The 19,145-nt window shown below is 46.5% G+C and overlaps 1 protein-coding gene across 6 annotated transcripts in view; it reads right to left on the bottom strand.

The window, feature by feature from the left end:
* The window catches only part of SUPT20H (SPT20 homolog, SAGA complex component), a 35,558-nt gene that overhangs the window by 1,761 nt on the left and 14,652 nt on the right, over nt 1-19,145 (bottom strand). For 2 of the 6 annotated variants that reach the window (XM_032956570.2, XM_032956569.2), the window contains 10 exons: nt 17,924-18,041; nt 17,192-17,297; nt 16,232-16,387; nt 14,625-15,033; nt 12,948-13,045; nt 12,437-12,534; nt 11,913-12,005; nt 7,384-7,488; nt 5,089-5,221; nt 2,249-2,361 (listed from right to left, as the gene is read on the bottom strand). In XM_032956570.2, coding sequence (XP_032812461.2) covers nt 2,249-2,361; nt 5,089-5,221; nt 7,384-7,488; nt 11,913-12,005; nt 12,437-12,534; nt 12,948-13,045; nt 14,625-15,033; nt 16,232-16,387; nt 17,192-17,297; nt 17,924-18,041 — 1,429 coding nt within the window. Of the gene's footprint in view, nt 1-2,136; nt 2,362-5,088; nt 5,222-7,383; nt 7,489-11,912; nt 12,006-12,436; nt 12,535-12,947; nt 13,046-14,624; nt 15,034-16,231; nt 16,388-17,191; nt 17,298-17,923; nt 18,042-19,145 lie in introns of those variants that run through there. The other 4 variants (XR_012942178.1, XM_032956571.2, XM_032956572.2 and 1 more) reach the window with 4 other exon arrangements.

Below are 19,145 nucleotides of genomic sequence, written 5' to 3'. Positions count from 1 at the left end.
TTTAGATTGCGTTGTTAAATTTCACAGGTTTCCTCTGTTGAAGATTTATCGTTGTCAGTCGATACACTTTGGTGCCAGGGGAAACGCCAGAAAACCTTTATGCCCAGTTTCAATTAACGGGAATACACTCCAACAAGACGATAATTCAGAATTCGAAGATTGACTCCATCATAAAATATATGGCAGCATCCACTTGATTTTGGGTTAAGGAAATTACCAAAAAGCAAGACGACAACCTCTTTGCCCCAGAAATGAAATCCTCAGAATTCAAGCTCAGCACAGTGGTTTACGTACTTAAAAAGAGAATAATAAAAAAATCACATTGTGACAAAAATATAAATTAATGTTAATCATATGACAAGCTGTAGTGATTGGCTAAGTATTCTTGCCATGTTACCTCCCTAGAGGAAACACAAGACAACACTGGATTAGTGACAGACAAGATACATCCAACGGGGTTAAAGTCACAGGCAAGTGGGTGCAGCTGTATGATGCTCAACCAAGCAGCAGATCTGTTCTCTGCACTGCTATTGCGCAAGGAATATTTTGACAGATGTTTGGTGCTCAGACGTGTGGTGAATCACCCGTGAATGTGGTTTGGAAAAAAAAAATCCATTGTCATGCACCACAACTAAAGTCACATTGGCATCACACTTTTAAAATCCAAATATTTAATATTTATATATTTTTCGTATATATATCCACGCTTAAAAGGTGTAGTACGCATTGGCAAAAGGACAGATGCACATGGAATAACAAATCTGAAGCAAAGGTGGAATGGCACAGGCAGGCACATAAACACATGCATATCCCTTTGATAATCTGGCACAATGAACAATGTATGTATAATACATAGATTACAGAAGCAGTTAAACGTGATAAAATTCTCATGGAATAAAAAGGAAACATTGTGACCATTCCGACAACATTAGGTTCTTGGAAACAAGTGATGGATTCAAAGTTGTATCAATAAATATAAAACACCCCTTGGGAAAGAGTGGGTACACACACGGCAATGACGGCGTGGTCTGGCAATTGTCAATCTTGGGTATGCACCATTTACCATGGAGGCGATTCTGCCTTAAAGATCTTCCTCTACATCCACCCTAGTCAAGAGTAGAAAGGGTGCATGATAACTACTGTAAATATTTCCCTGCTGTGAGCAGCATACAGCTTGTGCATACAATGTTGATTGTTCCATTGCTGGCAGGCAAAAAGGTAAAGATGCAGCCCTGCAAATGCTTACACACACCACTGCAGCAGAAGGCATTTGCTTCACTCTTTTACACTGGCCAGACATCTTAGAAGAGGTGGGGGGGGGGGGTAGCCACACTTCACCCCCGGCACATGACCTGCTTGCTTACCGACAAAACTGTGGTTGTACCCACTTATATTTGTTAAGAAATGTACCCCCATTGTTTCAACCGGTGGTGGCTTGCTGGGAGACTGGGTAAAACCGGTGACCTCTCGATTGCAAGTCCAGTGGGACAACCATTATACCTCAACGGCAGCATCCCCTTCCTTTCAATGCATTAAACCTTTAGGCAACCAATCGGCATGCTGTGCCGTGACATGCAATGGAAGAATCAACAAAGCAGTGTGCAGGGATTTAACAATTATCCCAACTCCGCCACGCGCTCGTGAAGGAATCTCTCATTGCATGCGAGCTCCGAAAATGTTCTTTAAAAAAAAAAAACCACAAAAGTTTAATCTGCAACACGACAGATAAAATGTAAAGCAAGAATATTCGATCGGCGTTAAAAATTCATGACAACCAAAAATGTACATTCGCCTAACATTTTTTTTGCAATTAGTGTTAAGTTAATGAGCGCAACACGCATACATACACGCGCAGTTTAGATGTTAGTGCACGAGGGGTTAATAAAAAAAAATAGTAATAATTATCGTAATACTAAAACAAAATTTTGCACCCACAAAAGAGAAGGGCTCGGCTTACTCCAGAAATTGACCGCCGGATCACAGAAAACAGCACCCTTTCCCCCCCAACAAGCAGACGGCGAGGGTGAGTGAGGCAAACGCAGCAGCAGCAGCAGCAGCCCGATTTGTGCAGCCCAAAAAAGCCCAGGAAGACGGATAAAACGCGGCCGTGCACGGCTGGTGTACTCTCTGCAGCACCTCGGTGACGGGACGTCTCTCTCCGGCGCTCGCTCCCCCCGCCAGGCGCTCTCTACTTTTGGAGGTGGGTATTTTTGGGAGGTGTGAATTGGAAGCCAAGCTGCGGGATTACTTGTATCTGCTGCTGCTGCTGCTGGTGTTGCTGTTGCTGCTGCTGCTGGAGGATGGGGCTGAGCTGCACTCGCTGGCCCGGCCTGGCTGAGGCGGAGCTCAGCTGTGTCAGGACTGCAGAGGGGGGGGGAAACGCAAGTTAGCGATGCGAAGCACACTTGCGCCACACACCTCCTGACTAGCACGGTTGGCTGCATACGGTGTGCGAAAGAAGTTCAATATAAACAATAGTAAACCAGGTGAGGCCCACTGAGCTATGTAGCTCTTTTTCAGAAGCAACCTGGCCATAAATGATAGACTCAACGAAGTGGTTTATCACGTGGAAATTTATAGCAGCCAAATACTCTAAAACGCACGTTGATGAATGTGGAGGGAAAAACCGGAGGACCCGGAGAAAAATCCACGCGACAACGGCGAGAACATACAAACTCCAAATATACAGACGTCAGGGTCGGCATCGAACCCCCAACCTCCGGTATACCAGGCGAAGTAGTTAACATCTTGCCCACGTACATAATCCTGCCCCCAACATCCTCTCCATGCTAGTCCTGGCATCTCTGAGCAGCGCAAGGTCTGCTAGTCTGTGTTTAACTATGATTGTCACTGGTGACTGAACAGACGAAGAACTAGCAAACTGAGTCATGTGCGGCTCTGATGTGCTTTTAGGTTGTACCACGTGTTTATTGGAATGGCGTCCCAAACGTCAGACATAAAGCTGACCAACCCATAAACACATCCGAGCAGTATTAACAATGTAAAGAAGCAGTATTAACAATATAATAGTCGCATAGCTGTGCGCAGCAAATCGGTTGTGTCAACAATGCAAGAGGTACTACGTGGTGGGCAGTAGACGGTGGTGCAGCACAATACATTTCTGTACTGTACTTCTACGCACCCCCGCCTTGACCAATCCACTGTGACCAGTGTGGTTGTAGAACTGTCAAATGGAGAAGTACTTCCAATTAACTGAATTGTGGCAATTTAATTAAATGGTAGGGCAGTGAATCGTTACACCTCTAAGTGTATAATGTCATTTAAATGTAAAAAAGCATTGACTTATTAAGATTTCCTGCACAAAGAAAGGTAAAAGTTTAGCCGTAAGTCTAAATGTGTAAATCATGAAATGCGATTGAGAGGCAATTAATTAACTAACCACAATTGGAAATGTCAACTTCACGCGTGAAAAGGATTCTGAGAATTTTCAAAATGCTTGCTTTTATGAGAATGGCTGGAAATTCAGTTGACATACATGATGGCTAAACAAAGAGAAACCATGAAAGCCTTATGAGTAATTTACAATGCAAGTGACTTCTAATACTGCACTGAAATACTTAGATACAATTAACATTTATAAAGCGTTTAAATACAACTGCATATCAATAACTCTGTAACATTATCAAGCCTTAGAAGACAATATAGGTATAATCTGTTTAGAAGAATTATCTCCATATATATAAAAGGCAAAGTTGTGAATATGCGTGTCTGTTCAAAATGTTTAGCATACTTCCCGACATGCAACAAACTGCAAATTTGCCATGTGGATACTTTCCAAACTGTAAACCATGCAAAAATTATAAAAATAGACTTTTGTTTTTTTTGGGGGGGGAAGCTCAATAATGCATATTTTGTTTGCACGGCAAGTGAGCTGTGACGTCAAATGTCACGTGACCCTCCCATGTGGAAGCGTAACGCATTGTAGTGTAGCTGTTAGCGCGCCGCGCTACGAACCCGGCGACCCGAGTTCGATTCTCGCTCACGGCTACCACCGGTTACGATTATTTTAACCGGTCCTGGACCTCCCCTAGGTCGACTCAGCCTCAAACGCGTAACTGCTGTGGTGTGTCAAAATCGCCACTGGGGAGACAAAGGCGGCCAGGCGTGCTGCTGGCCACCCACCCCCTCGTACATGATAAAGGTTTTTGGGTTAGATCGCGTAAGTATAAATGTGTCGTAACCTTCCACCACCCGACACAGCCACTAAGGTTAGTCACGTAAACAACGCGCCAGTTAGTTACGCAACATTGTAAATGTTGTGGGATTACTCTCCAACACACCGGTGGGCTGAAGGAGTAACTAATTGGCGCGTTGTTTACGTGACAAACATTACTGGCTGTGTTGGGTGGTGGAAGGTTACGAGACATTTATACTTACGCGATCTAACCCAAAAACATTTATTATGAATATTGGTAGCGAAAGCCCACATGTTAAGAAGAATTTAAATTAAGACAGTACTTTGAAATGTGTGGTTGAAATTGCTAGCAGCATATCCATTACGTGCTTGAGTAATCTTCAAGCGAACACAACAGAATTCACAAGAATCACAGCTGAGATGCTGCAGATCAAAGGGGGGCTCTCAAATGTCGATGTGAAGTGCACAACCAATATACCGTGACAGACACGTGGAGGTTTGGACGGATGAAACTCATGTAACATCGTCATACTACGACCGAGTGTGTGTGTGTGCGTAGCTTTCTCAAACGACCTCAAACTGCTGTACAATTAATAGCCTCGTACAATCGAATGAGACCTTTAGAAACACCTGGTGTTATCAACATTTACAAACATCTCATAATTGATTTCCAAAACGTAAATCTCTGCCCAAGGAGTGGATATGGAAAGGCCGATAAAGATTATGACCAAGTTAAAAATAGAAAGCCATTACACGGCCTGGGGGGGGGGGGGTCGGCTTATTGGAATATAACGCGACGGGTATAATTGGATGTGCAGCACATTGCTGGAGGAAGACGAAGGTGCAGTGGCTACGCCGCTGGACAGCTGACGGCAGGCGGGAAGGGGTCAGCGAGGTGTGGAGGGGAGCGAACGAGCAGAGGGAGGTGGCACCTGTGGCTTGCTGGGGAGATGTCATGAAGCTCCCGACCCCTGCCAGGCTAATGACGGCTGTCTGCTGTGCTGCCGCCGCAGCTGCCGCCGCCAGCGCTTGCTGATCTTGGCTCGAAGCGCATGCCTCCAGACCCTGCCAGAGATGAGCCCGGGGGATTAGGAAGCCTGCCTTCCCAGGGGGCAAACTCGAAAGCACTCCCGCCATTCACCGCGAACGTGGCCAAGACGACACAGTGGCTCCCAAGTTCAATTCTTTGCATACACCATCGCCATCACCACATGCCCAACCGCCTATTTTTAAACGTGCCAGGTTTTTCGCAGCAAACGTTTGAAGGTCGAATCCCTTGAGGAGCGTAACATAGGTTCAAATTAATAAGCTGCAGCTTTCACACTCTTTATTCCTCCTGATGACGATCGCTTGTGTTGTGATCGAAACGACGTAGTTTTGTTTTCATTAATTTGAACCTATCTACGTGACTTTACCGAAAGACCCAAAGAATATGAATTCCTGCAGTCACGAAAGCTTTAAGTCTGGGGTGAACAGCTTGTGTGGTATTAACCCCTTTCCAGTTTCGTTTTTCTTCCGATTCCGTTCCGATGACATATGTGACCAATGTGGTGGGTTTGGAGCTCAACTGAAGAGGTAAAATACTTTAAAATCACGGTTTTGTGCTCTGTCATAGCGTAAGTGTACGTCATCGGAACGGAACCAGAAGAAAAAACTAAAATAATATACCGAGGCTCCTACAAGGCAATGCGGGAGGGCATGTGGCACAGTTTGGCGCTCAGCTATCGTAGAGGGCAGTCGTATCGCTACGGTTCTCTGAAATGAGTATAATGTCTTAAAAAAACAACGGCGCAATGTCTCTCAAAATAAAATAAATGTTCAACTGCTTGCACATTCCAAATTTTGCAGTGATCGAGACCCCACCATAAACTTGCAGTCGTCTCAGAATGGGAAAGGGTTAAGTTGGCACCCAGAGTTAATCCTTTTTGTGATGATTTCATGAGAGGGAGGTGGGAATGTGTGGTTATATTCACATCCAGATTCCTAATCCTGTCCCGCTGTTAATTTTGTTGTGAGCAGGTGGAGGCGGCAATGAAGGGAATTTAGTTTATGAGAACGTGATACGGCTTAAATGCTGAATTAAAGATGCGTGAAGACTAACTGTAGTGTTTATAAATTAATGGTCGGAAAACGGTATTAGAATACAAAACAAACAAGCCTAAGTATTTTTTTTACTGCAGAAACCTATCGACGGAAGATTTTCATTAACCGTACCGACTGAAGGTGACTTTGTGCAGCCAAGCAATATTCGTCCAAGGAAAACTTAATAAAAAACTAGATAAAGAATGGCCACGGAGGTCAGGAGAAGGTGCGCGGGTGAGAAGATAAAGGGGTGAGAGGGGAGGAGTTGAGGACAGCATGGGGAGTGAGTGCAGAGCACAGGAGATGCACAGAGATTAGAACAGAATATGTATTTATACTGGAGGAATCCGATGAGCTATAAAGCTCCTTCTCACAGATGTCCAGTAGGGGCATGGGGTAAGAACGTTACAACAACAAACAATACAAAAACATGATAGAAGTGCAAAGCACAAGAAAGCTAAACAAATCACCCAAACACATACAAATACGACCAAACCATCCTACCAGGCAAAGCCTAGAGATGATTTCCCAATTTGCAAGTTTGGCCCACACCTGGGGTGGAGCAAAGGCACAGTGGAACTTGCACTGTGCTATGAACTCAACAACCTGAGTTTGATTCCCAGCCATGGCTAACATCAGTGGAGAGTAATATTTGAACCGGTCCTAGCCTCCCTCCCCCTTCACCAAGCTGCACTGACAACCGAGAAAAAGAATGGTAAAAAGAAAACCCATGGCCGTCATGGGGTGGATGGTTTTATCCAGCGGTGGACTGACCAAGGACTGTAATACACAGTGGACTGATTGCAGCAGTAAATGGACAGTACACTTTATAATTTGAAGCCTCCACAAGGCTGAATTGTATTTTTCTTCATGTTTTTTTCCATAAATATTTGTTTGTCTTCTCACCCTCTGTATAGTGAGAAAGAGAGGTGTAGGAAGGTGGGTGTAAGCAGATTATAATCTTCATAAGGAGCAGCTGACTATTGCCGAGGTTTATTTTTCTACATTGTTATATTGCTATCGGCCCCAAATGACAAACTTCCACTGGATCCGACATGGTGTAACAGAGTCCCGGACCCTGACGCCTCCAACGACTACTTCATCTCTGGCGTAAACGTGCACTGCCTAATGTACTGCGGCATCACCTGGTCAGTCGGCTGGGCAGCAGAGAGGGAGTGCCCCGGGGAGGGCTGCCCGGCTTGCTGCTGGGCGTGGAACTGCTGCAGCTGAGAGTTGAAGATGAACGGCGCCTGAGGAGGAAGACGCGACAAGCGACGGTGTGAGCGACGCGCCAACGAGCGCTGTTCACGCACGCAAGGCGTAAACCGAACGACGTCGGTTTACAGGAAGACGCAACCCAGAGCTCTCTAACACAGGCTTGAAGTTTTATTACTGGGGTAAAGACTTTGATGTTCTGGTCAAGCACGGGCCATTATGGTTGTTGTTGTCGTTATTTCGTGAACAAAGGTGATGCTGCCAATGGTATCATGACTTGTGTGTGCGACTGCGGCTGTGAAGACCAATGCGTAAATGGCCAGTCTTTACCACAGTCGTTGCACTTGTAAGTTTACATTTGAAGAGGTTGCCTGTTGAGACACAAGTAGGTCACGATGTTGTCTTTTTGTGAAATTCGTTACAATCGAGCCATTACGGTACGAGTGACGTCAACGTGACGTCACTCGCATACGTTTCAACATGTCGATACTTTGACATCGACGGATCGCTTTCGACGGAGAGCAAAGCTGTGATTTTCGAGTATTTCATCTCTTCAGCGGACCTCCAAAACCACCACATTGGTCAGACCAGTGCGCACACGCAGGCCTGGGTGAGTGTCTACAAAATGAGAGGCGAGTGATTTTTGGGTTGCGTCTTTTCCTTCGCGAAGAGCCAAGGCAGGCAAGCAAGCCGGTGAGTGCTCTGACATTTTACGAAGCCCACCACGTGAGCTGCGGCTGGTGGGTATGAAGCACCGTAAAACTCTTCATTATTGAATTAAAGGCACGCAGCAGGATCAAGCAGGAGCCACATCAATATTAAATGAGGCCGGGGTGTATATTAATCTTCATGCGTTATGACCCGGCCACGAAAACAGAAGTCAAATACTGTTGAAATCGTAATGATATTTAACATGTAAAATGACGCATTCCATCTACTCTTTATTATCACCTCTGGTCGGTGGCATGCATTTTTCCTATTTTCTGTCTCTGTTGTGAGCGACACAACAATGCACGTTTGTCAATGGTAGTTTTACCTAACCATAACTACAATGATAAAAGCACGGTGATAAAAATCACGCACACATACAAACCAAAAATGCAATAAATATGTTGTGGTACTCATTGGTATTCATGCCAAAACAAAACGTGATGGTGGATTGCGACCAACTTGCAGTGTTAAAGCAATGTTTCATAAAATCTAGCCTTGCTCATTATAATGCCAATCTATGAGAGGGCTGATCGTCCATGATATCAACTGTGAAGACCCATCCACTATACCGCAGCAGTTTGCCAATAATTCTTAGAATGAGCTCAGTCAATACAAAACTCACACAGGCGATCACATCATGCATTGTAGAACACAGCTAAATGTGAATACAACTTTTGTATTTTACAATGCGATTGAGATGTCATTTACTTAAAAAGAAAAAGTGTTTTCCCCTCAAAGCACTGCACTAAATATATTTTAGAACAACTAATACAGTGCTCTTCGAGGCAATGAAAGCAAACTGAAAAAAAACTCTGGTAAAAAAAAATCTCTACATATATTTTTAAACGAAGGAAAGTAACCGTGGTGTTCGTTGTGTTTCCGAAATAGTGGAAGTTATGAACAGATGACATCCGATAAAGGTCAGGAAATCAATCGGATAATGATGGCACTGGGGAAAGCAGGGCATGACAAAATGTCCCCAGCAGTTCTCCCAGGACACACCAAAATAAAACCAGGCTCCCTAACAGTAATTCTCAACGGAGAAACATGCGTTTCTATCCTTTGCTAAAATAATAGAGCGAATCCTGCTTGTTTCAATCATTTACATTTTTATCTGAAAGAGCGTACACATGTATTGGGACCTGCGTAGCTAACTTCCGCGAGAAATGTAAGCTGCGAATAATATTAAACGCGTGGCATGTTGCCAATTCAGGGCTGTCTCCCGTATCACTCTTTCAGATCGTATTTGAAAGCTGCCCAAGAACAGACGCCACCAGACACACAGAGCTACAATGCATGCGGCCGAAAAGGAAAAAAGGAACGTGCGGAATTACTACACGTCACGCCGCTCGGTTTCAAGGCAAATTGCGCCAACAGGTTAGCACAAGCAGGGCGTCGCTGACACAGCAAGCCGTGTGATTGCAATGGTGGACAGAGTTGAGATTTCATTCCCGGTATCAATCGCCACGCTAGAAACAAGCCTCCGCTTGCTTTGCCCATTATGGCAATTTCCTGCCAATCGTGCCCGTGCCCTCAATGCCGAGCTGTCCTGCCCTGCGGGATGAACGTGACGTTGCCATCCACGTGGGGCGTGGTGTCTCGCGAGACACGCCAGAAAAAAACGAATGCAACTGAGGAGGGAAAAACAGCTTTGTTATTTTTTTAGTTACAGGAAGCGAACTATATTACTGAATAAAAACAATCCATTCGGATGCTTCCGAATGGATTTAATAAAATCGTTTATTAATAAGAGTAATTTGAAGTAATTGAATTAATCTTATTTTCTTTCTCTATTTCCATGAAGGGAATGTTATGCAGCAAGCAAAAAAACATGCCCTAGTGGTCTCTGACAAAAGCATCCCATTATGTTTGATCATCCAACCGTAAAACGTTGGTTGTCACGGATATTGGAATATGTAATTTGTCATGCCCTGCAAGGGAACAGAGGTTGCAGCAGGCAAGAAAAGTGGATGAGCATGCAAAGACAAAGGTACCCCCGTATAGCCTTAACAGACTGTTGGGGCAAGTGCTGTTAGCGAGGGGGTGGGTGGCCAGCACCACGCCCGGCCGTCTTTGTCTCCCGAGTGACGATGTGTACACATCACACCAGGTACTTATTTTGAGGCTGGGTCGACCTAGAGGAGGCCCAAGTACGGTTCAGATAATCGTCACTGGTGTAAGTCATGAGCGGGAATCAAACTCGGGTCGCCGCTAACTGCTGCACTACCACACGCCACGGATGAGTGTGCACGCATGCACGAACATACGCGTGAGTGAGCGAGTGTGAAAGTATCAGTCGTGTATTATTAACGAGAACACATCACCATGCAATGGCTATGAGAAGGCAGGAACCAATCCCGGGAATAAGTCAATGAGAAACGGGGGCACAAACAAACTTAATAACCCTGCTGTTGGGGAGGTACCTGAATGTACAAGAGCTCACCACCTACTGCCAAAGTAATTTCCTGCTCAAATGAGCATGTAAGCCCTGAGCCAGAGGTGGAAATTCCATATTCCTATAGCAGGGGCGATTCTCAAAGGGACAACCACCGCTGACTTTGCCACAAAGTGGTACTCATTTTTGATCCCCAGAAGGATTATGGGTTGAGCCAACACCAAACCAGGATTTGAACTCGCAACCTTTCGGTTTGCGAGTCGCTCGTTCTGACCGCTGAGCCACCAGGCTCTTTGCACATTTAATAATATACTGTCACATACTTATCTAGGAATGCCTGAGTCTCAAGGCTCAATTTAAGGAGCACCCTGCATTGGCATACTTGGCGTATTTCTCTTTTAAAGAGTGTTTAACATGTGGAAGGAAACCAGAGTTACCTGGTGAAAACCCACACACACCAGAAGATAACACTCAGAGAACACATATGGGTTGATAACCCACTTGCTAAATGGTAAAGGTGCAGCCCTGCAATTACCTGCTCTCGCCATTGCTGGCGGAAGGGCCATCAAACGGAGGGAGCTCAAGAGAGCCGCTAAAGAGAGAATTTGGCCTACTCTTCCACACTAGCTAGATGTCTTAGAAGAGGTACACTATCTCACACTGTCTCATGACAAGCAAGCTGCTGATCGACTAACTGTGGCTGTACCCATTTATATTGCTGCTGGGTGAACTGAGGTGGTGGGGTGGGAATTTAAGACCCTTGCCCATTGTTTCAACTGCCATGCCAGGAGATCAATTCAATCGGCAACCCCTAAATTGCAAGTCCAGTGTGCTACCCATTACACCACGGCAACATCCCATCTGCTGTGCCTTCATCACGTTCACATCTTAGCCCGGTGGGGGTTTGTGAACTTCACAAATCTGCCCGATTCACCAACTCTCGCCTCTGCGGTTCATTTGCGCACAAACCACACGTGCTGTGGTAAGTGCACCGATTTTCCTAGAAGCGCTCGTGTTACTGTTTCATGCATTTTGTGCGGGCGGGCGACGACACACCGTGCGCCTGCAAGAGTACGTGCGTGTGTGCCTGAGTGCGCACGTGCCTGAGTTCGTGCGTGCCTGAGTGCCAGAGTGCCTGAGTTCGTGCGTGCCTGAGTGCGTGCGTGCCTGAGTGCGTGCGTGCCTGAGTTCATGCGTGCTTGAGTGCCAGAGTGCATGCCTGAGTGCGTGCGTGCCTGAGTGTGTGCGTGCCTGAGTTCGTGCGTGCCTGAGTGCCAGAGTGCCTGAGTTCGTGCGTGCCTGAGTGCGTGCGTGCCTGAGTGCGTGCGGCCACCATAGTCTACTTGCGTGTACCTGGTGGAGCAGGCTGCCGGGCTTGTGCCCATATGGGGTAGGAGGTGCCAGCGGGGAGCCATGCATCCTCATGCCCGGGCAGCCCGGCACATGCTACCCGCGCAGGGGCCCACAGAGCGGCACCGCGCACGCAACGCACGCAAGCAGGGTGGGTGGGGGGGAGACATAGCCAGAGGGCGACGTGCCAAAGGAGGAGACGGGGAACCCCCCCCAGCAGGTTTTGCAGACCCGGTTGGAGGAAAAGTGGAGAAATAGGAAGCACAAAGCAGAGGCAATAGCAAAGACAGCAGTTCTAAAGAAGGAGCAAAAGGTCAAGATACGCAAGAGTATTGTCTGTAGCGGTGAAATCAGGTCCATTTGTAAAACACATTTATTCACGCTGCTGAACATTTTCGAACATCTACATTTTACACCGTTCCTTTATTTAATCACGTTGTATTTTTTTTCGTTACGGGCAGGTACAGGCTGCCGTGTCATTTGTGTGCAATCCGAAGGCTTGTGGGTAGCGTTCGTTATTGCGTTACCTGCAGCATCGGCAGCTGGCCTGGCATCCCCGCTCGCATGCCCTGGGGGCTCTTGGCTCCAGCCACCAGTGACCCGAACGCCATTGGGGACGCTGCACCTAGGAGACAACAATAGCTTTCATTGTCGCGGAACAAATGATTCTCTCTCTCATCAGTAGTTTCCCAATGTCTGGCATATATGTCTCCCCACAGTACATTATTTTTTTGGCTGTTGGCGCGAATGTGAATGTGCTTTGTGTTACAGCCATAACGTGCATGTCAGTGTTCCTTCAATGCAAGACTCGCAGGCCATTGGTGGCCCCTGGTGGCCGTTCGTGCAGCCCCTGACGTGCGGCCCCCGACAATACACAAATGTGAAACAGTCCAACCCAATGGTTTCAAATGTGTGGCGACCTGCACACTGATGCCGTATTGGCGAAAGCGGCCACCCTCTGAAAATGAGTGAAGAAAACTGGTGCGCGTGCTGTACGGTTAACGTGTCGTGCCCAACGCAAGCGCGTGCGTGTCGTACCAGTGTGCGCGGCATGGATCAGGGCGCCGGGCGAGCCGATGAGGCCGGTGAGTGTGCTGGCCGAGCTGCCCGGGGTCAGGAGGGGCTGAGCTCCACTGCTTCATGGAACCCAGGTGGGAAGGGCAGCACCGGTGAAGCAGGTACGACCAGGGGAAAGTGTTGAAACAGGGCATGCGAACAACAACCTCAGTGTCAGCGAAAGACGGTGCACCGATTTGCAATGAGACACTTCAATGAACAGAAAGCAGGCACAATCATGGGAATTAAATTGTCCATGTTAACAAATGTGACAAGCATGATTTGTTCTTGTGCTCGTTAGCCTTTCTTAGTGTACATTCTGTTTTCCTGCGTGACTTGAAAAAATTAACAATGGAAAATTAACGAGGCTTATTTGCTGCAATTGTCTGAAAGAAACATGATGTTCCGTGTGACTTTACATGACCATTATTACGCAACTGTTAAGAAGAACTGCCGATGAAGGAGGCCGGGCGGAACAGAGGTCAGAGCGCCGAGTCAACAACGTTGAGATGCTAGGTTCAAATAGAGGCAGCTGCACGTTTATAAAACCGGGTGTGATTGATGGTCAGTCCACTAATCAATGAATGGCACAAAAAATGCCATCCAATTTAATGTGGTCTTGCACATAACTTGGCTATATTTTAACTCTGAGAATTGAAAAAATCTGAGTTTATTAACTTTTCCAGAACCTTTGATGAAATTCAAACGTCCAAAAGAAGAATTGTTGTTATTCCGTTTGTTGCTCAACCTTAATGCAGTGACTGAATGTACAGTAGGTAAATTTTCGATCATTCGGCAGCACATTTGAATAAACAAATTAGAGTTATCTTACTGGAGTTGCATTTGGAATTTCTATAAAATTCAGACATGATAGAAAGCCATAAGATAATATCGATTCAGGAAGGCTATTAACTGATGTATGATGTATGGCCCCTGAGTGCTGGAGTATGAGGAACTACAATGAACAAAAAAAAAGTTACTGCAGAAATGAGCTGGCCAAGTGTCTAGACTACAGATAATAATGAAATAATCAATAAGAGAATAACTGAGACAAGAGATGACACTGACAGAGCAGATCCAACCCCAGTTGTTTGTACAGAATACCAAACATGGCTTTAAACACAAAAGTATATCGAACAAGAAATAGAGGAACACCAAAGATGCGCTGGATTGATGCAGTGGTAAAGAACGACCAAGAATTAAAAGGAAGAGAAGGGAAGCCATGCAGCTGGTGCGAGAAAGCGGAGGAAAGAACTCATTTGGCCTCATCATCTTTAAAAGAAGACACAACGAAACTTTTGGAAGCAAAGACAAATATCCCCCGTATCGTCTTAACGGGCTATTGGGCCAAGTGCTGTGAGCGAGCACCTATGAAGGCCAGTACAGCACACAAAGGAGTGGGTGGCCAGCACCACGCCCAGCTACCTTCGTCTCCCGAGAAGCGATGTTTACACACCGCACCAAATATTCATCTGAAGCTGAGTCGATCTAGGACAAGGCGACCTAGGGGAGGCCCAGGACCGATTTAGAAAATCGAACTCGGGACCGTGGGTTCGCAGCGTAGCAGCGCTAAGCGCTACCACCACCGCTCCCCACCCCAACCATGGGCTGCCACAGCAGCTCCCCACGAGCACCCACAGCCAGCCACGTCGTGCCTACCAGACGAGGTAGTTGCTGAGGTTGAGGGCGGCGCCGGGCATGACCTGCGTGGGCGAGGACCCGCACGGCGGGGGCACCGTCCCCGGCACAGGGCCCGGCACGGAGGCCGCCGCGGCTGCGGCCGCCGCCATGCTGTGTATGGGGATGGTCATCATGACGCCCCCCGCCGAGCCCCCGCCCTGCGCAAATCCGGCCACCGACTGCCCCAGCGGCCCCACCAGCGCCGACAGCTGCTGCTGGTGTTGCAGGGCGAGCGCGGCGGACGTGCCCATGCCGCCGCCAATATCGGGGGGCGTCGGGGTCATGGTGGGCGTGGCAGTGGGCGTGGGCGTGCGGGTGTCCGGCGGGTGTGGAGTGGACGACGGGGTGTTGGTCGGTGTCGGCGTGGACGGTTTGGGAGTTCCCGAGCCTTGGGACACAAACGCAGGATGTTAACTCCCTCGCCTTGTATGCAGGAGGTCGTAGGTTCGATCCTGACAATGATGCACACTAGCACAGTCACTTCGCACGCCGACCCGTGCGTTGTGGCTCTGCGATCTGCTATTAACATGCTAATCTCTCATTAACAAGCTAATCTCCCATTAACATGCTAATCTCTCATTAAAATGCTAATTTTCACCTGGCAGCCCTTTGATTGGTGGAAACCCAACCAACGAGGGGTTGGGCTGCCCACCACTTAAATTATCATTGGCTGCTGACATTTGGGCTAGGCTCATTTCAAACCCCTTATAAACAGTTTGCATTGGAAGCTAACCCCCCTTTCCCTGAAGATGACTGCTTGTGTTGCGATCGAAACGTCGTAGTTTTTTTATTATTTTGTTTGAACCTATGTGACTTTACCGAAAGACCCAAGAATATTAATTCCTGCAGTCACGAAAGTTTGAATTCAAGATGTATATTTGGAGTTTGCATGTTCTCCCCGTGGTCGCGTGGATTTTTCTCCGGGTCCTCCAGTTTTTCCCTCCACATTCATAATCAACATGCGTGTCGAGTATCTGACTGCTGTAAATTTCCACATAAGCCACTTAGTTCAGCTTTCATTTGTGGCCAGGTGGCTTCTGAAAAAAAAAGTTATATTGCGAAATAAAAACAGTTCAAATAGTAGTTAATATATTTTTAACACATTTCAAAGTTAAAACTTTATTTTGTTTTATTTTATCCTGACTATGCTATTGACATCACATCTCAAGATGAAGAAGCCATTCGGATCTCTCGCAGGGCATTATAACCCCCTTCGTGTAAGAGGATGGCCCAACGGAAGTGGATATCAACGAGCTAACCCTGAGATGCAGTAGAGGGCAGCACTTTCCCACCCACTCTGCCACCGAGAGGAATATTCATCTCATGACAGCCAAACTGATAATTTTGAATTCTCACAGCTGAAATTTAGCCAAATTGAGTGGAAACCCAAAATCAATGAGATATTTTTTTCTTCGCTCTTTGGCGACTCATTTAACTTAAGAAACTGGCTGTTTAATTATAGGCAGTTGCCTATATTCAATCACAGCAGTGTCAGCTCAGCACCCTGACCTCCGAGCCACCCTGCGCCACCTGCAGCTGAATCATTGTTGGTAACACGTGAATCGGCGGTGGCGGGCGAGGCTTACGCTGGGAGGTGGCGGGTGACATGGCAGGCGGGGAAAGAAGGCCTTGCTGCACCAGGTCGGCGGAGTGTTTCCGGTTCCCGGCAGATTTTCCGGGCGGGGGTGGGGTTGATGTCGATGACTTCAAAGAGCTCCCGCTTGGGCTGAACACGGAGTAACCTGGAGGTGAGAGCAAAACCAGTGGGCGGCGCGTTTAACAATTAAAATAAATCAGGGAAACAAATGTAGTGCAACATAACCGTGTGGTCTGTGCGATAGGCAACAATGTTGTTGCAGCTATCAGTGAGTACAGGTGTGGCGGCGAAAGGGATCAAACCGAGTGTTAACCAAGTAAACTAATGATAAGGGGAGGGATCAAACCGAGTGTTAACCAAGTAAACTAATGATAAGGGGAAGGATTTGCATTATTCTGTCACTTAAATAACACTGCATCACAAAGCAAAGGGTGGGGGCATAGCAAACCAAGCAAAAGCTTAGGCCAAAGCATTTAAAAAGCGGCCTTAAATTCATGAAAAAAAAACAGTATCCATTAAACTTCATCTCAAATTTAGATCTTAATAAACATGAGTAAATTGAATATCAACAAGCGCATTAATCTCTCACCTCTATCTTGTCTGCAATTCTTTCTCTCATCGCATTTAATGTCTATTTGCGTCTACATTTTTGTTCCCTCACTCTTTCTAATTCTAATCTATGTTAGAAGTGCTTCTGCAGACATCTGGAACCCTCTTCCTTCTGATATTAGGAAACCGTTGGAGCTATGCACTTTTAAAATCTAGACTGAAAACTAATTTCTTTAGAACTTCTTTTTGTGGTTAGTCTGTTGTCCTTCCCCCACCTCTGATTAGCACGGCTGGCTAATTATACACTCGTTACGCGCTTGCAGGCGAAGATGATTCAGATGAAACGACTCTGCGGGCTCTGCCCGTGTACTCGTAAGGAGACCATGGGATCTGCCGTTACCTGCGGAGCCACTGCTACTCCCACCGGGTCCTGGCAGCTTAATAGGGGGAGGGCGATGTCGCAAGCCCTTGCCAAGCACGGAGGAAGAAACCATGGGCTCCAACATCTGAACATTGAGAACAACAACAAGAGGCTTAATTGGTGCTAAGGAGGCTTAATAAAACTAACAACTGCCCATGTATCAAGTCCAAGGTTTAAAAAATGATCCTCCCAATGGACAGAAAAATAAACCAGTCCTGGCTTTGCAGCTGTGACCCAACTGACTTTTGCTGGGAAATAAATATATTATAGTTATGTTAAGTTTCCCTTGGATAAAGTGTTGATCCAAGCATTCATGTTTGTTTGTTCAGATACATTATCAGTAGCCACCAAACGTGCTATAAGGTTCAAGTCTGAGGATAACTTTTTTAAAACTTCTCATTATAAAGTCTCCTTTTGTTGTTGACTAAATTAAATCTCACCATGGAACGACATTTACTCTTGAACTGTTATTATACTGCGTGGGGTTTATTTTTTTTAATCACTCAACATTCCTATTTTTATATATCCAAGCCTTCCCATTTATAAATGACATTACATCTCAAAGGGCACACTAGACTAATGGAATACGTTCATGGCAACCGCCATCACCCTAGGTTACGGAAAAGGCTTAAAACGGGTGAAGCGAGGACACTCAGTGGGGGCGGGGGAGGGGCTGGACGGAAGGGGTGGAGAGGGGGCGTGGGGGCTCACCTGGTTCTCGTGATCGTTGATGAACGTGAGCTTTTGGCCGTGGCCATTGGAAATGTGCTTCACATTGACGGGCTGCCTCACGTCCGCGTGGATGACATCCTTGAGTTGCGAAACGAACCTGCGTCGGGCGCCAGGTCGATCGATTAATCAATACATCCGACCGTCATTGAAACGCAAATTCGGGAAGACATCTGTGACCATCCGGCTAAGTTCCAGTGAACCGTTTTAAGATGAGTGGTGGTGGTTAAAGCGTGCCACTCAATATGCACTTGGTAAAGTAAAGTTTCAGTTTTATTTGATCACACCCTCCCCTCATTTTGATTTAAAAGTCAACGGCTGAAAATATCACTCTCATCAGTTGACATTTACAGGTCGCTTAGGAACCCCTCCTCTCCATCTCTGCGTCTATGCCTCTACACCATGACTCCGTGTGTGTTGACTGTAATGCATTTTTCAACTCTGTTGAGCAACGAGTGAACACAGATTCTCTCTCAACTCGTAATGCTTCAATGAATGTAACCAGGTAGGCGTGACCTTAAAAGTAACAAACTTGAATTTTGAGTGGCACTGCAGTGGTATATGAAATAAACAGGAACATATAAATGTGGGCAATTAAATGTGTACAGACATCTAGAGCCCTTTGTCAATCTAGATTAAGGCTTGCCCCTTTGCTATCTGGGTCGTGGAGGTTATTTTAGGTTACTTCACTAAAGGTGGGGCGCGCACAGATGTGGGGACATATAAAGTACATTACAACTATAGATATTGCCGAACTTCCCTCTGCGACCCACAACGTAGCCCAGTTAAGATAACAGCCGCTAAATGTCCGGCCGTCATTTATCATGTCAGGGTCCAAGTTTAATTTTAGGAGGAAACGAGAGGTCTCAAGAGTGGTAGCCCCGTGTGTGCATGGAGAGCATCCAAGCAAACAGGGGGATAAACACTCAAAAGCTTCAAACGGAAGTATTTACACACATTTGCTGGACTGCCACCTCCCGGGCAATTTGCAGCCCAGCGGGTTCGGTAGTCCACGGTGATCCACCAACAACCCCCCCCCCCGCCTCTAAAGTACTGAACCGACAATCATGTGCCACCATGCCCGGCCGAAAATCATGCGGTGCTGACCTTGATACACCAAACACAAAAGGTTCCTAGCAACACAGCGGTTACAAGTGGAAGCTTTGAATCCTGCACTTGAAATAACAGCAGTGGGATAATAGTG

This window comes from Petromyzon marinus, chromosome 18 (assembly GCF_048934315.1).
Source record: "Petromyzon marinus isolate PM22_M1 ecotype Great Lakes invasive population chromosome 18, UKy_Petmar_22M1.pri1.0, whole genome shotgun sequence".
NCBI classification, from domain to species: Eukaryota; Metazoa; Chordata; class Hyperoartia; order Petromyzontiformes; family Petromyzontidae; genus Petromyzon; species Petromyzon marinus.
This window is presented reverse-complemented; position numbering and strand designations above follow the sequence as displayed.